Below are 19,813 nucleotides of genomic sequence, written 5' to 3'. Positions count from 1 at the left end.
GGCCCCACCGTGGGGACGCGGCGCCCCCTGGTGTGGTGCCAGCGCAGGACAGGGGACACGGAGAGCGGGGACAGGCAGCGGGGACAAGAGGGACAATCCTCCACAGACCCCTCTGCCAGGGCCTTGCTACGGCCAAGGGAAGGAGGCAGGGGAAGGGAGAGCACCTCAGCACCCTCTTTTTCCCCCCTTCAAATAGCCACAGGCACCTTCGTTAAGGAAGAAGATTTATCAAAATTAGAAAAAGACGCCACAAATATTAAAAAAAAGCCCCAGCTGGGAAAACATCTACCGGTTGAACCCCCGCCCCCACCCTCCTCTCATTGCCCCAGTGCAGGGAAGGGACATTGGGATGTCTGGGAGGGGGAGAGGCAGGCTGTGCTCCCAGAGCTGCCCTTGCCACCAGGCTTTTGGGGACAAGGGGACAGTCAGATATCACTGCTGAGGAGCCTGGTCAAAGCAGAGCACCTCCCATGGGAGGCTCCTCAGCAGCCACCTTCAGTGACTGATTTTCTTTGGCTGCTTGCCTTTGGAACAAGCCCCCCATGCCCCAGAGAGGAGGCGGCAGAGGAAGGGCCCTGCCAGCATCCCCCCATTCTCCCCAGCACACAGCTGCCTGTTTATAAAAGCTCCCAAGAGCAAGACACACCGAGCTGAGCCCGAGGTCACAGCCCTGCCAGGCTGGCAAGGAGATGAGCCAGCTCCTGGCCCCACCTAAGCTCCCACCCCCGAGAGCAGGCAGGTGTTGCCTCCCCGGGTGCAGCAGCTTCGTCAGGAGTCGTTGGGGAGCCCAAAAAGCTTGACAGTGCCGGCCTCCCGGCTGCTGTCGTATTTGCCATCTTTGTCATCGCAGGCGAAAGCCAGCAGCGGCCTCTTCGGGTGCCAGGCCACTGTGAAGGTGGGGGACTCACACTGCACCTCCCAGAGCTTCTCTCCTGCATGGAAAAGGAGCCATGTCAGCATGGAGAGCATCCAGCCCCCTCTGCTGCTCACCTCCCCAGAGCCAAGCACCTGCTGCTTCCCTCAGCGAAGGGGAGAGGCAGCACAAACGCTGCTCCAGCGCCCCAGTGACAAGGTACAGACATGACAGGCGTATCTGCCACAGACTGCTGAGGCAGAGGCTCCCCCTCATGGCGTTCTGCTCTGCACAGGAAAGCTCTTCCTTAGCAGTCGGATTCTCCCTGTGTCCTCTCAGCTCCACCAGCACTTCTCCATCCAATTCCCTCCTTGCTGTTCTCCCCAAAATAAAACCATTACCTGTCTCCACCTCGGCAATGTCAATGAAGTGATCTTCGGATGCCGAGGCCAGCATCTTCCCATCGTGGCTAAAGCTCAGCGTCCGCACGGGCCAGTCGAGCCTGCAGCAGCCGAGGGGAGCAGACAGTGAGAGGCACTGCCACCACAGTCCCCAGAGAGGGGTGAAAACAATTTTGGGACAGCTCTACCTACCTGGAGAAGCACCTCACACACACCAGCTCATCCACATCCCAGAGGCTGACCAATGCATCAGCACTGCCTGTGGCAAAGTATTTCCCCATGGGATCAAACTTGATGCAGATGCAGTTGGAAGGATGGGCGTTGATAGACTGGATGGGTTTCAGCTCTGGGTAGCTGTGGAGGTGAAGGGAGAGGGCAGGGATCAGTGAGAGAAGCACAGGGATTCCCTAGAGCAGGGCAGAAATGAGGCACATCAGGACTGGAAGCAAACCCAGCCGAGGCAGGAGACACTGAGCGTCCAGTGAATGAGGCAAAGCACCAGGGACCATTTTGGGGAGCTGAGCCCAGGCCACAGCTGTGGCAACCTCAGCTCCAGGCAAGCTCATTCCCACCAGAGGGCAGGGGATTGCTGGAATGTGGGGCTTGGGTTTTCCAAAAGCAGCAAAGGCACTTGCAAATGACTGCAGCCAGCCCAGCCACCCGGCCTACCCGCAGCCACGGGCACCTGCCTGAGGATGTTGATGCAGCCATTCCCATTGGTGAGGAAGAACATGTTGTTATCGTTGTTCCAGGAAATCTCGTTCACCTCAAACTTGAACTGTTCCTCAGCTTTGGAGCGATGTGTCTTGGCATCAATGAAGGTGACCACGTCATCCTTGTTCCCCACGGCGATGGTCTGTCCATCAGGGCTCCAGCAGATGTTGATGTTCTCACCTGGAGGGATAGAAAGGCAGCAGGTCCCACTTCTACTCCAAACCGTTCCCAAATGGGAAAGACTGACAGTTCTTCAGTCTTAATACACAAACCCTGCACAGTAGCTGTCCAGCAAAACCAAACTTGTGAGAAGCACAGCCTGAAAACAATATCCCACACCCCATTTCAGCCAAGATGGGACCACAGCAATCACCACACGAGGTCAAGTCAAAGATCCTCTGAATCCTGTCATCTCTGAGATCCAGAAAAAGCAGAAGCCAAAAATAAATACTTTTGAATAAAGGTAAGAACATGGCAGGTTGCTGTTGCACAACTTTACAATGCCATTCCCAGACCCAAACCCTCAAAACTGGACATTTCCAAGAACAGAGATGGTATTTGAGTTAAGCATCACATGAATTCAAATTGTTTTCCTGAATCCACACAAACTTTTATTTCCACCATGGCTCTCTGTAAACATGCCTTTCCCCAGTCTCCAGCCTCACAGCCCACTGACCCCAGAGACAAGCACAAAAGACATTTTAACAGCCAGCACCATATTTTAGTAGTTCTACCAGTCCTGGCCCCACAGCAAATCAGATCTTACATGATGAGTGCAACACAAATATAAAGCAGCTAGCGAAGATGTCCCAACCAGAAATAACCACAGGAAAGGTCCAGAGCTCCCTGCCACTGCAGATGGGTCCCACACAGCTGAGGTCCTGCCGGGACTCACCTGGGAAGGTGCCCGGGGAAGGCAGGAACTCACCTTTGGTGTTGACAGTGGCGATGCACTTGGTGGTGCGGACGTCCCAGATGCGGATGGTTTTGTCCCCTGACGCTGTGACAAAGAGGTCGGGGTTGCTGGGGTGCCAGCAGAGCTGATCCACGCTGTCCCCGTGGCCCCGGTAGTTGTTCTCCTTCACCTGGAGGGAGAGGGCAGACATCGTGAGGATGTGCCTAGCTCTGCTCCCGCTCCTGCCCCACGTCCCAGCACGCTGCACGGGTGGATCCGGAGCCCCGCCGCCACCCCAGGCACGCTCCCGCCCACGGCCGGCCAGGACAGAGAAGCCCCGCCAGGCACCAGCTCCATTCCCCGGCCTGCGCTGCCCTTGGCGATGCTCCTGTTCCGTGCACACCGAGTACACACTCCCGGTTCCGGACACCGGCCCAAGCACCCGCACCCGGCGTGCTCAAGGGCTCCCGGTACCGGCCCGCACCACCCCCGCCCGCCCTATGCCGGGGATCTCACCAGCCGGTCCTTCTCGAGCAGGAAGACGCTGGCGGTCTTATCGAAGGAGCCGGAGGCGAGGCGGCGGCCGCAGCAGCTCCAGGCCACCGAGTGCACCTTGGCGCCGTGCGCCGGGAACTCGCGGCTCCGCGTGTTGGCGCGGAACAGCTCCTGCATGGCCTGCACGTACGGGGACACCGCCATGGCGGGGCCGCCGCCACCGGCACCGCGACCCCCGCGCGCGCCCCGCCCCGGCGCCGCGCCTGACGCCACTTCCGCCGCCCCCCCCCCCCCCCCGCCGCGCCCGGCGCGGCCGCAGCGGCGGAGCGGAGCCGCTGCCCGCCGCCGAGATGGAGGACGACGTGGTCCTGATCAGCGATTCGGACTCGGTAGGCGCCCGCTCGCCCTGCCGCTCCCGCCGCTCGCTGCCCGCCCCCGCCGCGGGTCCGTGGCTCCCGCCGGGCACGGCGCCGCTGCCCCACACAAAGATGGCGGCGCTGCCATGGCGGGCGGGGATGGGAGCGGCGCACGGAAAGCAGCCTCGGGGGCACTGGGTGGGGGAGCGGGCGTGCGTTCCCCGGTGCCGTCCCGCCCCAGCCGCATCCTCAGCGGTCTCCCACCCTCTTCCCAGCCGGGCTCGGGTCCCCTCGGGCACCTCCCGCCAGCAGAGCCCCGTTCCACAAGCGTGCGCCCCGCAGGGGTCCCAGCCCGCTTGGCCGCGTACCTTTGCAAAGAGGCCGGGTACCGCCATGGACTGTCGCGGTGCCCTCGCTACACCCCGAGAAGGGTCCGGCCCTGCAGGGCTCAGCCCCCGGCGGGGTCTGGCCGCGGGACGCGGTGGGCGGTTGCCGCCCCTCTCCCCTGTGCCGTTCCTCCGCGCTGTCCCGCTCCGCCGGCGGATGCGGGGCCGGTGAGGCCGCGGGGCGGCGGTTCCGGGCGCGAGGTTCGGGCACGGACGGGTGAGCGGCCGGGCCCCCTCCCCGCACCGCTGTCCCGGGTCCTGAGGAGGCTGGAGCCCCGCAGCTCCCGCTCTCCACAGCTCCTCTTGCGAGCGAGAGCCCGCTGGGCTTTGCCACCTCCTCGGGGAAGGCAGCAGGTCTGAGTCAGGGGGGGAAAAGTGGATTTAAATTGTCGGCTAAACGCGTTCCCTGCTTGGAGGTGCTGGGGGAGATTTTTTTTTTTCCCCAGGGGCAAACAGGCTCTGACCCCTCCTGAGCACATTGAAAGCTTGGGAAGTGCAGTGTCTGTTGCTGGTCCAGGCACAGCTGCCTTCTCCTGCTGCCCCTCTAACCCTGCATCACCCAGCGAGGCCTGGGTGGGATCCCCAAAGTCTCAAGGCTGCTGTAGCTCCAATTGGTGCCACAGATGAAAAGGCAGCTTTGCTCCCTGCAACTCCTGTCCTGTAGAGCAGTCATGTACTACTGAGAAGAGATGCCAGGGTATATGGATCCTGTGCTGTTCCTGCCAGTGCCTGGGTACAGGAGAGCTCCCTCTGCTTCTGTTGCGTTCCCTGGACATGCCGGCAGCACTGGCATTTCCCTGTTGTGGGAAGGGGCTGAGCAGGCAGCCAGGTCTGCCCTGAGCCAAGGCAGGAGGACCTGAGCCCTGAGGGGAGTGTCAAGAAGAGCCTGGTTTGGGCTCAGGCTCAGCTGTGCTGCCAGGGGAGGCTGATCGCAGGGCTCAGGGCCACAGACCCCCATGGCAGAAGGGTCTTTGCCCCTGTTTTTCTAGGCTAGTACCCTTTTCCCTCTTGGACTGGGGACAATGCCACCATAGCAGAGGCTCCTGGCAGGACAGGACATTGACCCTGCTGCTCTGTCCCACCAGGAGACCATTGACCTGACCTGTGAGGACATAAATACAGACGCAACCCTGTTGAGCAGCCTCGACACCATCGACCTGACTGAGGACGGGTGCAGCCCTCTCCACTCCACCCTTGGAGATACCCAAAGCCCCAGAAATGCTGCCCCAGCAGCACGCATGTCCCATCCCCAACCCTGCCCCACAGCAGAAGAAGAAATGCAGGCAGTGGCAGAGCCGAACCCTGCACCAGCATCGCACAGCACTTGCGTGAAGCTCAGTTCCACCGTGATCACAGCAGAAATCATGGAGAACTGCAGGAGCCTTTCTCCTGTCTCTAGGCGCCACAGCTGGAGCTCGGAGCAGGATTACAGCACTACTGCCTTTTACAGCTACTCGGACTCACAGTCGGACTCAGACTGCCCATCCCCATCTCCCCCCAGCCTGGAGAGCAACAGGAGCTGGAGAGCTGATGGCCCAGAGGAAGATCCTCCCCAGCCCTGCCAGGAGAGGAGCCTCCCCCCAAGGCTGAGCCCTGCCCCTATTCCTATAACACCAGGAAAGGCCCAAAGGTCTTTGCCAGAAACAAGTGAGTTCCCACCATACCAACAAATCCAGCAAGCCACCCCAGCCAGGCCTGACGCTGACAGAAGGGCCAGGCTGGACAAACTGCACAATTTCAGCAGGAGTGGAGTCCAGCATCTCTTCCTCCAAGGCATAGCACCCAACAGGGAAACACAGCAGGTAAACAGGGTTTGGAGCAGCCTCTGTGGTAGAGGATGGAGAGGGGCAGCCCCTGCTCCCCTTGTCCTTTGCCAGGCAGTCAGGGGCTCTGTTTATTGCAGTTCCCTTCACAGTGGATCCCACATCACAGCTGGGTTCCTCTGTGTCGGGGGAGCTTTCACTCATTGTCTTGCCTTATACACGGCAGAAACCTGGGCTCATCCCCAGCATGAAGCTGAGCATGGTGCACACCACCATGGAGGAGAACAGCCTGGAGGGCACCCTGGATTTCCTGAACGAGTTTGTCACCTGCCAGCACTATCCCCCCAAAGAACTCATCTGCTATCTGATCAAAGAGCTGCTGTCAGACACCCATGAAGGGGAGATCCTAAATGACATATACATGCTGCTGATGAAGATCCAAGTGTATGTGTTCCCCTTGTCCCAGGGCCCTGGGGCTACTGGCTAGGAGCTCCCAGGGGTCTTCCCTGGGATAGCATTATTCTCTGTAGTCCTCACTCACAGAAGAGGGTGTGATGTCCCCTATAAACCAGGATAATCCTCCTGCCAACACAGGCACACCCCAGGCTCTCTGAGGGTGAGTCGGGGACAGCTTGTGACACGAGGGAGCCCTTGGGGACAAAAGATTGTCTTTGCCCTGCCCTAAAGCACAGGTCTCATTCTTCACTGCTGTGACAGAGCAGAAGTGCCTTCCCTGGGCTGCAGCAGTGCCAGCAGCAGCTCCCTCAGTTCCTTCAGGCTTCCCAGAGAGGCACAATGTTTTATGAGACCACAAGCCTAAGAGTCCTGGGCCTCTCCATGGAGTATAGCCCCTGTCAGGCCCTTCCAAAAAATTAATGTGTTATGGGGAGGAGAAGGGATAAGAGCAAAGATGGAGAGGAGAAGGCAGGGGAGGCACCCGAGCAGGTGAGGTGGGAGGGGCTGGGGAAGTGCTAAGGGGCTGCCATGGCTCCAAGCAGATGGTCAGGCAGTTCAGCACAAATGGACACGGCTGTCCTTGCAGGCTTCATCCAGCCAACGTCGCCACGGTGGGATGGGACTGGACACTGCTGAAATTCATCATGGAGGACGAGGTACTTGGCACCGTGTGTGTCACATGGGGCAGGGATCATCCAGCACAGCTGCCTGAGGGGGAGCGTTGCCTAAGTGCTTCCTGTGGCTGTGCTCTGCTGCAGAGCTGGCCAGTCCAACAGCGAGTGCCAGCTGGGAATCCCACATTTATCCACAGGGCTCCCTTAACCCTCTGCACAATTATGGGCAAGTTGTCCCACTGAAGAAGGCACAGCAAAAAAAAACCCTCTCTGGGTCACAGCACTGCCCAGCAGTGCCCCACAGGGTCTTGCCTGAGCCAGGCAGCTCCTCCTACAACTACTTCTCAGTATGTACATCAGTCCACTTCCAAGACAGCCAACTTCCCTGGTATTTCTAAACATAGCCCCACCAGACTCATGTGCTCTCCATCTGCTCCCAGGAGAAGCCCCCTGGCCGGCTCCTCTTCCTGCAGTACGTGGTACAGACCCTGGAGGACGACTTCCAGCACAACCTGAAGTCACACCAGCTGCAGAAGTCAATTGCCAGGGAAGTGCTTTCATGTGACTTCTGCTTCAGCAATGTCAAGTAAGGGACACCTCCTCCTTGTTCTCTAACCAGAAACTGAGAGGCAGGGGCTCAGGGAACACTTGTCAAGATTCTAGTCAGACTTTCCAAGAAGCAGACCTGGGAGACAAAGGGAAGTGTAGGGCCAACTATAAAGGCTAGGAAAAGACTTACAAAAGCAAACCGCCCGAGATGATGCACGGCCTTTCCATTCACAACAGAGTGGGCTTTCCCCAGGAATGAGGTCAGATTTGCATTGCCTAGGACAGGACTGAGAAGGGGGCAGTTATAAGAGTATACTAATTGAGAGCTCCTCAGTTAAGCTGCTCAACACAGCTACTCCCTAACCTGTCCCAGTGGGTGGAAGATTCTCAGGGCCTTTCCTCAAGTTCCAAGTGGATCTAGAGGTGAGAACACTGCAAAACAAGGCACATCCCCAATAAAATTCTTGTTTCTGTCCCAGGGAAGTGGTCAAGTGGTTGGTGGCAGCAGTTACAGGAGTCGGGTTCTCCCAGCCCCAGGAGCAGCTGCAAGAAGCCAGGGCTGAACACAGCTCATCTTCACCAAGGCTGGCCAGCACTCAGACAGACCAGGCTCAGACAGCTTTCTTTGCCCAAAAGTAAGCTCCAGAATTCCAAATTCCCTGCTGGCATTATCATGGACCTAAGTCAGGCAGAAGCCAGAGTCTCTCTCACTGTCAGTTCAGGAAAGCCAGGCTGTACCTGTGACCAGCTTTGCTCATTCTTCTTTGGGTTAAAGCCTTGGGTGAGCAAAAGACTCTCACGTGGTAGGAAACTGGTTCAGTGTCATCCTTCTGCATGTAGTGCACACAGCTCAGGCAGCCCCATGCTGCTCCAACACGCAGGAAACTCACCGAGAGCTCCTGAGGGTCAATCCTGGGATGAGCTTTGCTTGCAAAAGCACCAGATTCAGAAGCCACCAGGAGACACCAAACAGGGCCCACTGCATTCCCGTGTCCCTCCCTGCATGAGGCTGAAGTAGGGGCCATCCCCAAGGCTTTGCTTGGCAATCTGAGGGGCAGAGTCTCCCTGTGCTGACTGTCCCTCTCACCCAGGACGATGCTCCTGCTCCAGCGGATGTTGTCCATGGCAGTGGAAGTGGACAGATCTCCCACCTGCAGCTCCCGTAAGATTGCAGATGACATGTTCCTGTTCATACTGCACATCCCCCTGAGGAGCCAAAGGTGAGACAAGCATGTGGGAGGCAGCATTTGCCTGTGTGAACAATGGTGTTGTTCCCAATTTACATCCATGTTCTGTAGGGTATAGGAAGACAGGCCAGCCAGCAAGAGCATGGCTGTGTCTCCTATGGAGATACAACATCGCCAGCTGAGCAGGTGATGTGTTGCTGAAAAGAGTCGATTCTCTCACTTGTTAAAGTTGTGACCTTAAAACTGCAAAGAGGGTCTGAAAGGCAGCACTGTGCATCAGCACAGCCAAGCACTGGCAAAGTAATCACTGATTCCCATGGGTAACCAGATAGTCACAAAAATGATGCAGTTCCTACAGCTTTGCCTTGACATTCTTTGTTTGCTTCTTTAAGAAATGCAAATCTGAAGCCAAAGCACAAGGGCTCTCCTGTAACCAAGAGACCACTAGGACCCCAAGTGTTTCAAACCCACTTTTCAATGCCCAGCAAGCAGCCCTTCACACCCTTCCAGCAGAACTCTGTGCACACACCAGGTATAACCAAGCCAAACTGAGTCTAACCAAGCTGTCCCTTTGCCCAGGACAGACACAGATCCATTTACCCCGACCCTACATCACCCTTGCTTGGCTGCGCTCCCTGCAAGTCAGCAGGAATGAGCCATTGCCACACAGGCTGCCAGGCAGGGTGAAGTGCAGCAGCTCCATTTGCTTTAGAGGCTGTACTCACTTCCAGCTGCTGCAGGTCACACCTGAGGATGAAAACACAGCCATGGCCAAGCCACATAACAAAGGTTTCATCTGGTGGTCTTCCTTCCACAGCATGGCTGGGTAGCCCCTGCAGTCACCCCACATCTGCACTAGGTCAGCAGAAGCACGCTGCAACAGTTGTCTCTGGTCAGGCTGTGCTGTCTCAACCAAAGTAAATTCCTTTTGCGTTCCAGGGAAGCTTTATTGAACACCATGGAGAGCCAGCTCCTGTGCTGCAGACTGCTGGAGCTGTTATTCCAGCACAGTTGTGATGTGCCTACAGCCTCGTCCATGTCTCTGGACAAAATCCTGTATTTCCTGAGCCACTCCTCTGTGCTGCCACAATTCCAGGTATCCAGTCCAACCTCTCCTTTGACTTGTTTTCCTCTGAGAAAACTTCTAACAACCAAATACTCTGTCCTGTCCTAGGATGAAACAGCAACATGGCAGAGGTGGGATGAGATGCTGCAGTACTTTAGTTTGCTGCTGCTGAGCTACCAAAGTGTAAAACTGGGTAAGCAGTGCTTGCTCTGGCCCTAACAGTCTCATCCAGAGGCTGCAGTAGAACAGCCAAATTCCTCTTCCTCCTCTCATCACCCGTGGACTCATGGGCAGTGAATCTCAGAAAGACAGTGTGCCTCCATCCATGATAGTAACTATTCCCAGCAGTCAAAGAAGTGATGTTGCATCAATCAGAGCACCCACCTTGCTTTGCCAAATTTAGCCCCTGCAAAACAGCCTTCTTCCTAAAGGAAGGAAGCACTTCCCAGCATTGGAAAGTACACAAGAGGGTGCTTTGTAGCCACCGTTGTCTAAGTTGCTGCACAGTGGGTGGAAGAAGAGGGTGGTTTAGGAAGAAAAGCAGAAGGCAGAGGGAGCATAGGATATCCCAAGTTGGAAGAGAGACACAAGAACCATTGAGTTCCACTCCTGGCCCTGCACAGACACCTTACCTTGTGCCTGAGAGAGCTGTCCAAACGCCCTTGGAGCTCTGGCAGCCTTGGAACAGTGACAGTTCCCTGGGGAGCCTGTTCAGGTGCCCAACCACCCTGTGGGGGAAGATCTTTTTCCTAAAGCCAATGTAAATCCCCCTTGGCACATCTCCAGTCATTCCCTCAGGTCCTGTCACTGTCCTACAGAGCAGAGATGGGAGCTGCTCCTCCTGAGGAAGATGTGGACCCCAGTGGGGTCTGATCTGCCTCCTTGAGGCTGAACACATCAAGTGACCTAAGCCACTCCTCATGTGGCTTCCCCTCTAGACCCTCACCATCTCTGAAGCCCTCCTTTGGGCAAGCCAGGACACTTCCAGCACTTGGTAAACTGTGCAGGGAGCACCACACCACAGCAGCCACGGAAACAGCAGCAATTCTGACCCCAGGAGAGTGGCACAAAACACTCTAAAACTCTGTATTTTGCCAGAAGTCTCTTCAAACTACAGGTGGTTTAGCCCAGGGTTAAGGCTGCCATTAATGAACGCAGAGGAATTCACCATCATGTATGCAAATCTCACTCTCCCTGAAGCCCTAGACAATCACTGTTGTTGGGCTCCTTGGAGACTCCTTTGCAGCTGCCTATTTTGCCATTCACACAGAAGACAAGGATTATACAAGCCTTGCCCTTTCCCCATTCCCTGAGCTCTTTCCACATGCAGAAAGAGCTCCAGGAGGGGCCAGTTCCTTCTTCCCAAAGTCTTGTGCAGAACCATCGAGGATGACAAGAGGATCAGCCCCATTTCCAGCACTGCCTGTGGCACACTGGGCTCCATCCCAGCAGCTCAGGCAGCCCTTGGGGTGTTGCCTCTCCCCAGCAGCATTTCCTCTTGCAGAGCACCTGCGGACTTCAGTCAGTGACAGGATGGATCTGATCGCTCAGAAAGCCAAGCCCAGGCTCCAGGACAGCGATGACATCAGGCAGCTGGACATTCAGCTGAAGATGAACAACTTCATCGACAGAATGGAGGAGACCCTGGGACAGCCTTTTCCCCCACAAATCCAGGAGAAATTGTTCATGCTGCAGGAGTTGTTCCTCATTGTCATTGCTGCCTGATGGAGACAACCACTGAAGCAAGGGGGACAAAACTTCATGTTCTCAATATAAACCCCCTCATCTCATGCTGCAGTCTCAGCATCATGGGGGTTGGTTTATACAGTTCATTTGAAAGGTGTTTGGTTTACATTGTCTCTGCATTTCCATTCATGTTTGACTTGCTGTGCAGATTTACAAAGCACTTTGTACACTTTAAAAAATAAATTTTTTTTCATGTTTTCTAAGACTCTTTTGTCTTGGTGCCAGTGCTGCCCAAAGGAAATCCAGAGCTCTGTCAGGTCACACCACAAGGCCACGCTTTAATCCCAATCTGAGATTCACCTGTGTAATCAGGACCACAGCAGCAGCCTGTATCTCAATACCTACATCTGTTCCATGACTTCTATCTCAGCTTACGTTCCAGGAGCACAGGGAACACCAGCATTCAGAGCTCAGACTTCCCCAGCCCAGGTGAATCCTGTGCTCCATCAGCAGTACTTTAAAGAGCAGCTAAAAACACCGCAACAGCACCAAACCATCACTCTCCAGAGGGGAACTGGGCACCTCTAGGGGAACACCAGCCTAGGTCCCACACCTGTGCCCACCTCCACAGTACAGGTGGAAACACAGCACATAAGCAACAAGAGACAAAATCTCAGGAAAATTAATTTGGATTGCTCAAGAAAACACGAAGACTTCATGTTTAGTTTCATCTGCACAAGACCTAAGACAGAACTGAGCCTGGCTGTAAACCCAGTCTCCCTGTGAAAGGGGAGTTTGTGGGCAAGTATTTCACCCTAGTGAGGTGCTGCTAGAGCCTTATCCACCAGAACCTTGACCCCACACTCACTGGACAGCCCCACAGTGTTCTGCCAGCACCAACACACACTGTGGACTTCCATTCCACAAGGCTTTTATTGTCCTGTTACAAACAAAACAAACACACACATTAGGAGACGTGAATACGGTCAACAAATAAATTAATGTCAAATGAGAGCCTGATTGCAAAGGTGCAAATGAGCGGTGACAGAACTGCTGGTTTGGGTGGGGGACTTTCACACAACACATCACTGGCAGTGCTGCTGAAGCTTGAGAGAAAGCAGTGCTACAAAACGTGCTGCTTCAGAGGGGCCAGCAGCCAGCCAAGGGAGCCAGCCCTGTCTCACTCTCCAGGGAGTGTTTGGTTTAAGAAGGCAGAAACCCTGGAGCTCAACAGTTACCACCTGTTAAGTAACCTCTGTATAATGTCCTGGCAACAGAGAAACTTCCAGATGCAAGGCTGCTGCTGGCTGAGGGACTGCAACACAGCCATGAGATCAAGAGCAGACCTGAGGAGACCCATTTGCCACAGCACAGCTGAGGAGTACAGAGCAATGCTGCCTATCAAGCTTAAGAGATCAGATGGTAGCCAGGAGTTCCTTCCACATTTCCTGAAAGGCAGTGTTAGCTGTTCCCAGGAACTGGTTCAGACTAGGTCAAGGATCACACCCAGCTGTACATTACCAGGTAGGAATCTTTAGCCTTGGTCTGCCCTCAGTCCTCCCCCAGCCCTGCAGAACACACTTAATGCTGATAAAATAAAATACCCTGTCTGAGAAGTGTTTCCAGTGTCCAATACATTCTACACGATTCTAGGGAAAAAAACAACAAAAACAAATCAAGCAGCATCCAGAGTGCCAGAACACCTGCAAATGTGCTGTCTAGAACACAGGACAGTGCTGTTTTGCAGAACAAAAAGAGGGGGATTACTTGGTTCAAGCCACACCAGCTTTGGTTACATCCACCTTCTTAGAGGAAGATGAAGAGTTGGAGAAAAGGAATTCTTCCTCATTACTTCCAAGCCCCAACAGATTCTGCTCCCTGCCTTTCCAATGAAAACATCTTAGAATGGTCACTACGTCCCTCTTCCCTTTAAAACACATTCCAAGAAGAAAAAACATGGTCACACTGGACAGTGAGGGAGTGCTACATTTATACTGACCCACCCCATCTTCCTTCCGGCAGTTAATGGTCCAGTTTTCAGTCCTTGCTCGTTCACATCATTTTCTGCTTGATCTCTTGGCAGAACCAGTCCTCCTGTGGGTCCTTCAGCACTGAGCAGAGCAAGACAACCAGATTCCAGGCATACAAGCCAGGTGCTCCCACACCACATGGAATCCTGTCCCATAAAAACATGGCTCAGGGTTTCACTGTGGTGTGGTGTACTGGCAAGCACATCCACAGCAGCCTGGCAGCCCAAACCAGTGCAGTGGACAGGATGCTTTACACTGGTTTAGAACTGGTGCAGGAGTTTTTTCCAAAACTGGCTTCAGCAGGACAATCACGACTGTTTCTTTTTCTGAGATGAAGAGCTGGAAAGGGAGACTTTCCTACTTTACTGCAGCACACGGGACAGGGGAGCAGAGCCTAAGACATCCTGGAGCCTGCTAAAGACACTGGAAGCTTTCCTCTAGAACCCAGTGGGAGTGAGCACGTTCAGATCCCGAGGTTTGATATTGTGGGAACGTGGAGATTGTTTCCTCCCATCTGTGCCTGGAATGTCCATTTTGGGTGGCTTGAAGGTGCCTGGATCCTCTGTCATCCTCGTAGCCTGAGCACGCATCAGCTCCATTGGGGATGGCTTCTGGGCACCCTTATAGGACTGAACGGTAAATCCTCCTGATGGAAAAAAAAAAAATATCACAGTAAAAACTAGGAAAACCAGTCAAATCCATTTCCTACTGCTGCCAGGAGCGAGTAGTGTCACTGACACTCAGCACCACAGACAGCCTATACAAATTCCAGCAGCTTTGTAACATCTGAAGCCTATTCCATATCAAGGGCTGGCACTTCCAGTCCTGGTTGCATCACACATCAGAGAAAGAGTAAAAAGGTGTCACCCCTTCACACCCTACCCCTCCCACTGCAAGTTATTTCTACTTTCAGACCCTTGGCACAGGTTTTTCCCCACAGCTCTATATTTAGGCCCAGAAATTATATGCTAGCACACATTCCCAAGGTGGTCCTGGAGAGTTACAAGGCAAGTAGGATAAGACTCCAGAAAGAGCCAGCAAATCTGTTGTGTGACAGTTCCCCTCTTGCTCTTTGCAAAGCAGATTTTCAAGGACATACCTGTGTCACTAGCCGATTTCTGGACAGCTCGGGGTCCAAAAAAGCTCCATCTTTCAGATGGCAATCTGTCTGCAGCACCTTCCATGGCAAAGTCTGAGCCAGTGATAGAAGTAGAGGATCCCTGACTAAACCAACCCCTAAGGAAAAAAAAAAAATTATATGTTTAAAACATGAGAATAAATACCTCAAATGACCCCACTATGCCAGGAACTTGTCATGTAGTTAAAAAAGGCATTTGAAGAAATCTTAAGAGGTTTGTTACTACCCAGGATAAGATATGCCTGCTTAAGTTCCACAGGCTTCCAGCATTCGGATCTATCCAACACAAACCCTCATCAGGCTCTAAATTTCACCCTGTACAGTCCCTCACAGAATAAGAAGGTTATTTGTAGCAGCTCCCACCTCAGCAGCCTGTAGGAAACCAAAGGAGGCAGAGTACCTGGGTTTATGCCTGGGGGAGGAGTGAGGGGTGCTGCTTGGAGTGGACTGAGCAGAAGAATTCTGTTTGTCATCTTTTGTTGTCTCTCCATTCTGCATTTTTAGGTTCTGTCAGGAGAGGCAAGAGAAACAGAAGCAACACAGCTTAAATACTGGACATAAGGAAAAACACCCAGTTTTATTGTCAAAACCAGACAATTGTTTCTATCACAGGTGATAAAGAATAAGCGTCACCACACCTAAAGCTGTACCCAGTATGACAATACCTGCATACAACCCCTTAAGGTTCTCTCCACATCAAATATAAGCATTTTGAAAGTTCACTTCAGGCTACAGGAGGGAACACCAGCTCTCATATGGAGGTTGTGGATGCAGCAGAACTCACTTCAGCTACCTGGTCTAAATGCCACAGCATCCATTTGTCTCCAGCATTTTTCAGAGCAATAAAGCTTTCAGTCCCACCAGTTCTCTAATGAGGGTGAGAGCAGTTCTCACAGAAGGTACAAGGTCAGGAATACCAGACACTGTGAAGCAATCAGTTTATATCAGGATGGAAACACCGCTCTGGAAAAGAGATGAACCTGGGCACAAAATAAACAGCAACTGGGTGTATGCAAACCATGTTATTGCAAGCTGGACAGTACAAACTGAACTTTGAAGAAGTCATTTGAAGGGCAGTTAAAGTTCAAACACAAAATACACAGGGTACCTTGTAATGTTTCCTGTGGCTATTCAAGCCACACTAATAAAATTCATGGACGTAGTTATTGAAACTTTGGCCTCGTGGGAGGACACTGGAAGAGTTGACTATTAAACTCCAACTCCAAATTAGCCCACAGTAACATGCTCATTCGAGACTTCTGTTTTCAATAAGACACATCTGGTAACTTCCACAATGGAAATAAATTCAGTTTAAAAGTTCTCTTTGGACACACAGTCACAGAAATCAACTGCGAGGCCCCATTCAAAAGTACAGCAAGATATTAGATTGTGTAGGGTTTACCCCACTTGGAAAGACAACTGTCATAGTTTGATATGACAGTGAAATGTGACAGATTTCAGGAAAAAAAAGCTGCTTCAAAACTACAAAGGCTAATGTTAACTTTAAAATAAAAGTGGGTAAACTTTTTGAGTTCACTCAACCCAATGAGCTTAAGGAAAATCTTGGCAACACGCTGCAAAAGTTACATCACCAGGTAAATGTTCAACCAGACACATCCCACACAGAGAAATCCAATGGTAAACAAGCCTTACATGGAGTGCCTCAGCCACTCGGTGGTACTTGGTCTCCTCAGTGGTGAGGCCTTTGTGGGGTGTGTAGCCAGCTTCCCTCAGCCCTGCCTGCTGCTCAAAGCGCTGGATGCTCTCCTGAGTCTGCTCTGGAACACAGGAGCACAAATTCACATAGAAATGCCACCACAAGCAGTTCCAGCAAAGGCAGCTCCAGTAACTGAATGCAAACCCTTCATTTTTTATCATTCACAGACTGTAACAAGCTGAAGCAGAAAATTGAAGCTGGTGAGATATTCTGACTTCACAACTACCCTGAGACACAGGGCTAAGCCAGATGAGCACATTTGTCCCAAATCACCAGATATATCACAAATACAACACCTGTAATTAATCCCATCTCACCCCAGACACCGCATCACTCCTACTCGCAACTTCATCAATCTAGGAGAACCCAATAAGCTGGACACTTTAAGTGGCCCATTGCATTCAAGGGAGCCTTGCTGATCATGTTTTAAAGACTCTCAGTGATTTTAGATCAGGTAAAATAAGCTGTTTCAGACAGATACAGAGCCAGCATCTTATACTGATATCAACCTCACTTCTGAAAAACACAAGCACTTTCTCCAAACCCCAGCATAAGATGTTCACTCCCTAGTAGAACTAGGAGAAAAGTCAAAAGAAATCAGAGCACAAAGAGGTTAGTGGAAAAGCTCATTGTCTTATTTAAAACAGATAACACTTCACATCCTAAAGTTATTTTCAGATCCCTGTTATTTGTAGCTGCTGAAAGAAGAGGAAGCATGGACAGATTAACACCGAAATAATTCCTCTTATTGCAAAAGGGCACATCCATTCTGCAAACATAACTGACCCAATTTTATTTTAAAGCATCATGATTTATGTTTGAAGTGCTGCAGTTAGCAAGGCAGCTGCTGCTATTAACAACATAAATGGCAGCAAGTGCTCCATTAGCACACTGTGTCAGCTCTGCTCGCTGCTTGGGTTAATGGTAGAGCTCTGCCTGTCATTCAGAAACAGCAAGTTAATAAGCAAACAGAGCAGCAGCAGCCCCTGCACTCCAGGAACATGGACTGCAGCAAACAACAAACTCTGCACTCCTCCCCCCGCCCCTGGAAACACAGAAGCACCACATGTGGCTTATTCCTCAGTTCTTTGCTTCCTTCTAGAAACATCCTCTGAGAAAAACAAATTCACAGAGCTCCAGAGCAGAGCCGGTGTGAACCAAAGAGCTCTCCAGGAGTTACCCTGAGGCATCACCAAGCTGGAGCACCCTCAGGACCCAACCCACATGAGAGTGTGAGAGGAGAGTTCTTACTTGTGATGAGGGAGTTCATGATGACGTGAGTGGCCTTGGCCTTCACCACAGGCACCTTGTTCACATTTTCTGTGGATGACGAAGGAGTTACGACAGGTTTCATGTTGGCATCCCCTTCCTCATCCTGTGGGGAAGCAGCAGGGAACAGTTTGCGATGGAAAAGCATCTCAACACCTGGCCAGGACACATCTCTAACTACACAAGTGAGACAAGGCCATGCTGCCCCGGCAGCCAGCCCTCATCCCATGGGAGAAATCCCTGTGCTGTGCTCGCTGCAGCCCAGGAATGTTCAGAACCTTAGAATTCACAGCAATGAACAAGCAACTTACACCAAACACCAAACCTACCAGCCTCAGAGAAAACAAGTTGTTAGTCCAACTACAAAAAGACCAACAGGAAAAAAACCCAGACCATCTGTTGTTCTCCTAAATGCAAACTGGACTTCAAGGTCAACCGGGCAAAAGCACCAAGAGCACCTTCCACAGGCAGCTGAAGCACCAGCTGTTCACAGAATGGCACACACAGAGTAGAGCCTGGAGTAAACAACTTGTTTTCCCAGCTCATTCCTTTTATGTTTCTTGTTCAATGTGTCCTGTGGTCGTAATTCTACCACTGACGAGGAGACCCCAGCAAAGAAACAGAAAATAAATGCCAGAAAGCAAAATATCCTCTGCAACACTGACTTCCTCCTCCCAAAACAGGAGTTCTCTGACTGGAGAGTTTACTTTTCATACCAAACCACAACTTTTGGCTGTCTCCCACAAGAGATTTGAAAACCTAGGAGGTATAAAGTAGAGGTTAAGCACAAAGACATGCAGAGTTACATACTTCCATCTAACAACGTTTAGCTTAATTTCAAACTTAAAAAACAGCCTCTAAATTTAAAAGGGCTGGTCCTGCTCTCAAAGCATAGAATCCCAGAATGATTTGGGTTGGAAAGGATCTTAAAGATTACCCAGTTCCAACCCTCTGCCATGGTGAGCAGACACTTTCCACTAGAGCAGCTTGTTCAGAGCTCTCACCAACCTGGCCTTGAACACTTCTAGGGATGGGGCAGGCACAGTTTCTCTGTGCAAACAGTGCCAGTGCCTCACCACGCTTACTATAAAGGATTTACATCCAACCTAAAACACCCTTATGCTCTAGTTTAATTACACGTGGCTGCCGGTTGTTTTTTTTTAATCACAAACACGGAGGAGACGCTCAGCACGTGTCTGTCCCACCCACACCTCCGTGTGCCCCGGCAGCAGCGCCGGGCTCGGTCCCCAGCCCCTCCCGAGGGTCCTGCCGCCAGGGCAGGGGGGCAGCGCCAGCCAGGCAGGAGGGGAGAAGGGGGTGTAAGGACGGGGGGATGCTTGGGAGAAGAGGGATGCCAGGACAGGGGCGCCAGAGCTGCGGGGTACCCAAAGACATGCCGGGGTCAGCCGGGCCCGTACCTTCGAGAGCTCCTGGTACTTGCGCTCGGGGATGACCGGCTGCTTCCAAAGCACGCTGGCGCACAAATCGGCAGGCGGCGGCGTCATGGGCGCCGTGTCCTCCAGTGCATCATCGTAGCTGAAGGCGCGGCGCGGGACGCCGAGGGGCAGCGACATCCTGCCCGAGCGGGCCCCGCCGCCCGGCTCCAGCGCTGCGGAGAGAGCGCGGCACTCAGCGCCCGCCGCCGCGCCCGACCGAGGCCGGCGGGGAGCGCGTGGGGAACCTTACCGGGAGCGTCGGGCTGCCCAGAGCTCATGGCGGGGCCTCAGCGGGGCTCGGCGAGGGGCAGCAGGGCCAGGCCCGGAGCGGTCATCCCGGAGCCGCGGCGAGCGGCCACAGCTGGAGCTTACTTACCGCTGCGGGGGGGGGGCTCTTATAGGGGCACGGTCTCGCGAGGTGTGGTGGTTCGGCACGGGGCACGCTGGGAGGTGTAGTTCGTGCGGAGAAGGCGGCGCTCACCGGAGAGGCGGCGCCGGGGCGGGGCCCAGCGCACCCCCGGCCCCGGTGGCGGGGCTGGAGCGGTGTCCTGTCCGCATGTCCTGTCCTCCAGGAGTACGTGGCAGTCTCACTGTGACACCTTTTCAACGGCTGCTCCCTCCTGTTGTCAATGAAATGGTGACCTCTCTGCTGCCTTCCACTTCCTCAGCAAGGAAGGGACCCCGGCCTCCTCTTCCAAGCTGCAAACAGAAGGGAAGGAAGCAGCACATGGCCCGGCTCCAACTTACACAGCCTACAGGAGAATCAGCCAAAGTCTGAGTGCTGCCCACACCCAGCCCTGTC

At 53.4% G+C, this 19,813-nt stretch overlaps 3 protein-coding genes across 4 annotated transcripts; 1 reads left to right on the top strand and 2 right to left on the bottom strand.

The window, feature by feature from the left end:
* Positions 1-211: 211 nt before the first annotated feature.
* On the bottom strand, positions 212-3,577 carry THOC3 (THO complex subunit 3). Its single transcript, XM_040078298.1, has 6 exons — positions 3,380-3,577; positions 2,897-3,053; positions 1,944-2,148; positions 1,447-1,608; positions 1,255-1,355; positions 212-932 (listed from the first exon to the last, which is right to left on the bottom strand). Exons 1-6 carry the CDS (start codon positions 3,560-3,562, stop codon positions 769-771), a joined length of 972 nt encoding a protein of 323 aa, XP_039934232.1. The 5' UTR covers positions 3,563-3,577; the 3' UTR covers positions 212-768.
* Positions 3,578-3,659: 82 nt separating this feature from the next.
* Positions 3,660-11,643, top strand: SIMC1 (SUMO interacting motifs containing 1). 2 transcript variants are annotated; one of them, XM_040078056.1, is made up of 10 exons: positions 3,660-3,747; positions 5,186-5,902; positions 6,090-6,307; positions 6,906-6,975; positions 7,374-7,519; positions 7,962-8,117; positions 8,574-8,702; positions 9,609-9,765; positions 9,844-9,928; positions 11,240-11,643. In XM_040078056.1, the coding sequence occupies exons 1-10, from the start codon at positions 3,709-3,711 to the stop codon at positions 11,458-11,460; spliced, it is 1,938 nt and encodes a 645-aa protein (XP_039933990.1). In that variant the 5' UTR covers positions 3,660-3,708; the 3' UTR covers positions 11,461-11,643. The 2 variants fall into 2 exon arrangements, with proteins under 2 accessions (XP_039933990.1, XP_039933991.1); XM_040078057.1 differs by lacking the exon at positions 7,962-8,117.
* A 692-nt stretch (positions 11,644-12,335) lies between these two features.
* KIAA1191 (KIAA1191 ortholog) lies at positions 12,336-19,368 on the bottom strand. Its single transcript, XM_040078058.2, has 7 exons — positions 19,262-19,368; positions 18,994-19,184; positions 17,558-17,681; positions 16,243-16,367; positions 14,990-15,096; positions 14,551-14,687; positions 12,336-14,097 (listed from the first exon to the last, which is right to left on the bottom strand). Exons 1-7 carry the CDS (start codon positions 19,287-19,289, stop codon positions 13,889-13,891), a joined length of 921 nt encoding a protein of 306 aa, XP_039933992.1. The 5' UTR covers positions 19,290-19,368; the 3' UTR covers positions 12,336-13,888.
* Positions 19,369-19,813: the final 445 nt, after the last annotated feature.

This window comes from Hirundo rustica, chromosome 14 (assembly GCF_015227805.2).
Source record: "Hirundo rustica isolate bHirRus1 chromosome 14, bHirRus1.pri.v3, whole genome shotgun sequence".
NCBI classification, from domain to species: Eukaryota; Metazoa; Chordata; class Aves; order Passeriformes; family Hirundinidae; genus Hirundo; species Hirundo rustica.
This window is presented reverse-complemented; position numbering and strand designations above follow the sequence as displayed.

Bases quoted from the DNA above. Each gene is read 5' to 3' on its own strand.
- THOC3 (XM_040078298.1), bottom strand. From the start codon at position 3,562: ATGGCGGTGTCCCCGTACGTGCAGGCCATGCAGGAGCTGTTCCGCGCC. The intron at 1,609-1,943 runs GCAGGTGCCCGT...TCACCTCCACAG, and splicing joins GGCTGCATCAACATCCTCAG to CTACCCAGAGCTGAAACCCA. The intron at 1,356-1,446 runs GTAGGTAGAGCT...CGGCTGCTGCAG, and splicing joins TGTGTGAGGTGCTTCTCCAG to GCTCGACTGGCCCGTGCGGA.
- SIMC1 (XM_040078056.1), top strand. From the start codon at position 3,709: ATGGAGGACGACGTGGTCCTGATCAGCGATTCGGACTCG. The intron at 8,118-8,573 runs GTAAGCTCCAGA...CCTCTCACCCAG, and splicing joins ACAGCTTTCTTTGCCCAAAA to GACGATGCTCCTGCTCCAGC. The intron at 9,929-11,239 runs GTAAGCAGTGCT...TTCCTCTTGCAG, and splicing joins CTACCAAAGTGTAAAACTGG to AGCACCTGCGGACTTCAGTC.
- KIAA1191 (XM_040078058.2), bottom strand. From the start codon at position 19,289: ATGAGCTCTGGGCAGCCCGACGCTCCCG. The intron at 16,368-17,557 runs GTAAGAACTCTC...CCTGTGTTCCAG, and splicing joins CATGAACTCCCTCATCACAA to AGCAGACTCAGGAGAGCATC. The intron at 14,688-14,989 runs GTACTCTGCCTC...TTTTTTCCTTAG, and splicing joins TCCCCCAGGCATAAACCCAG to GGGTTGGTTTAGTCAGGGAT.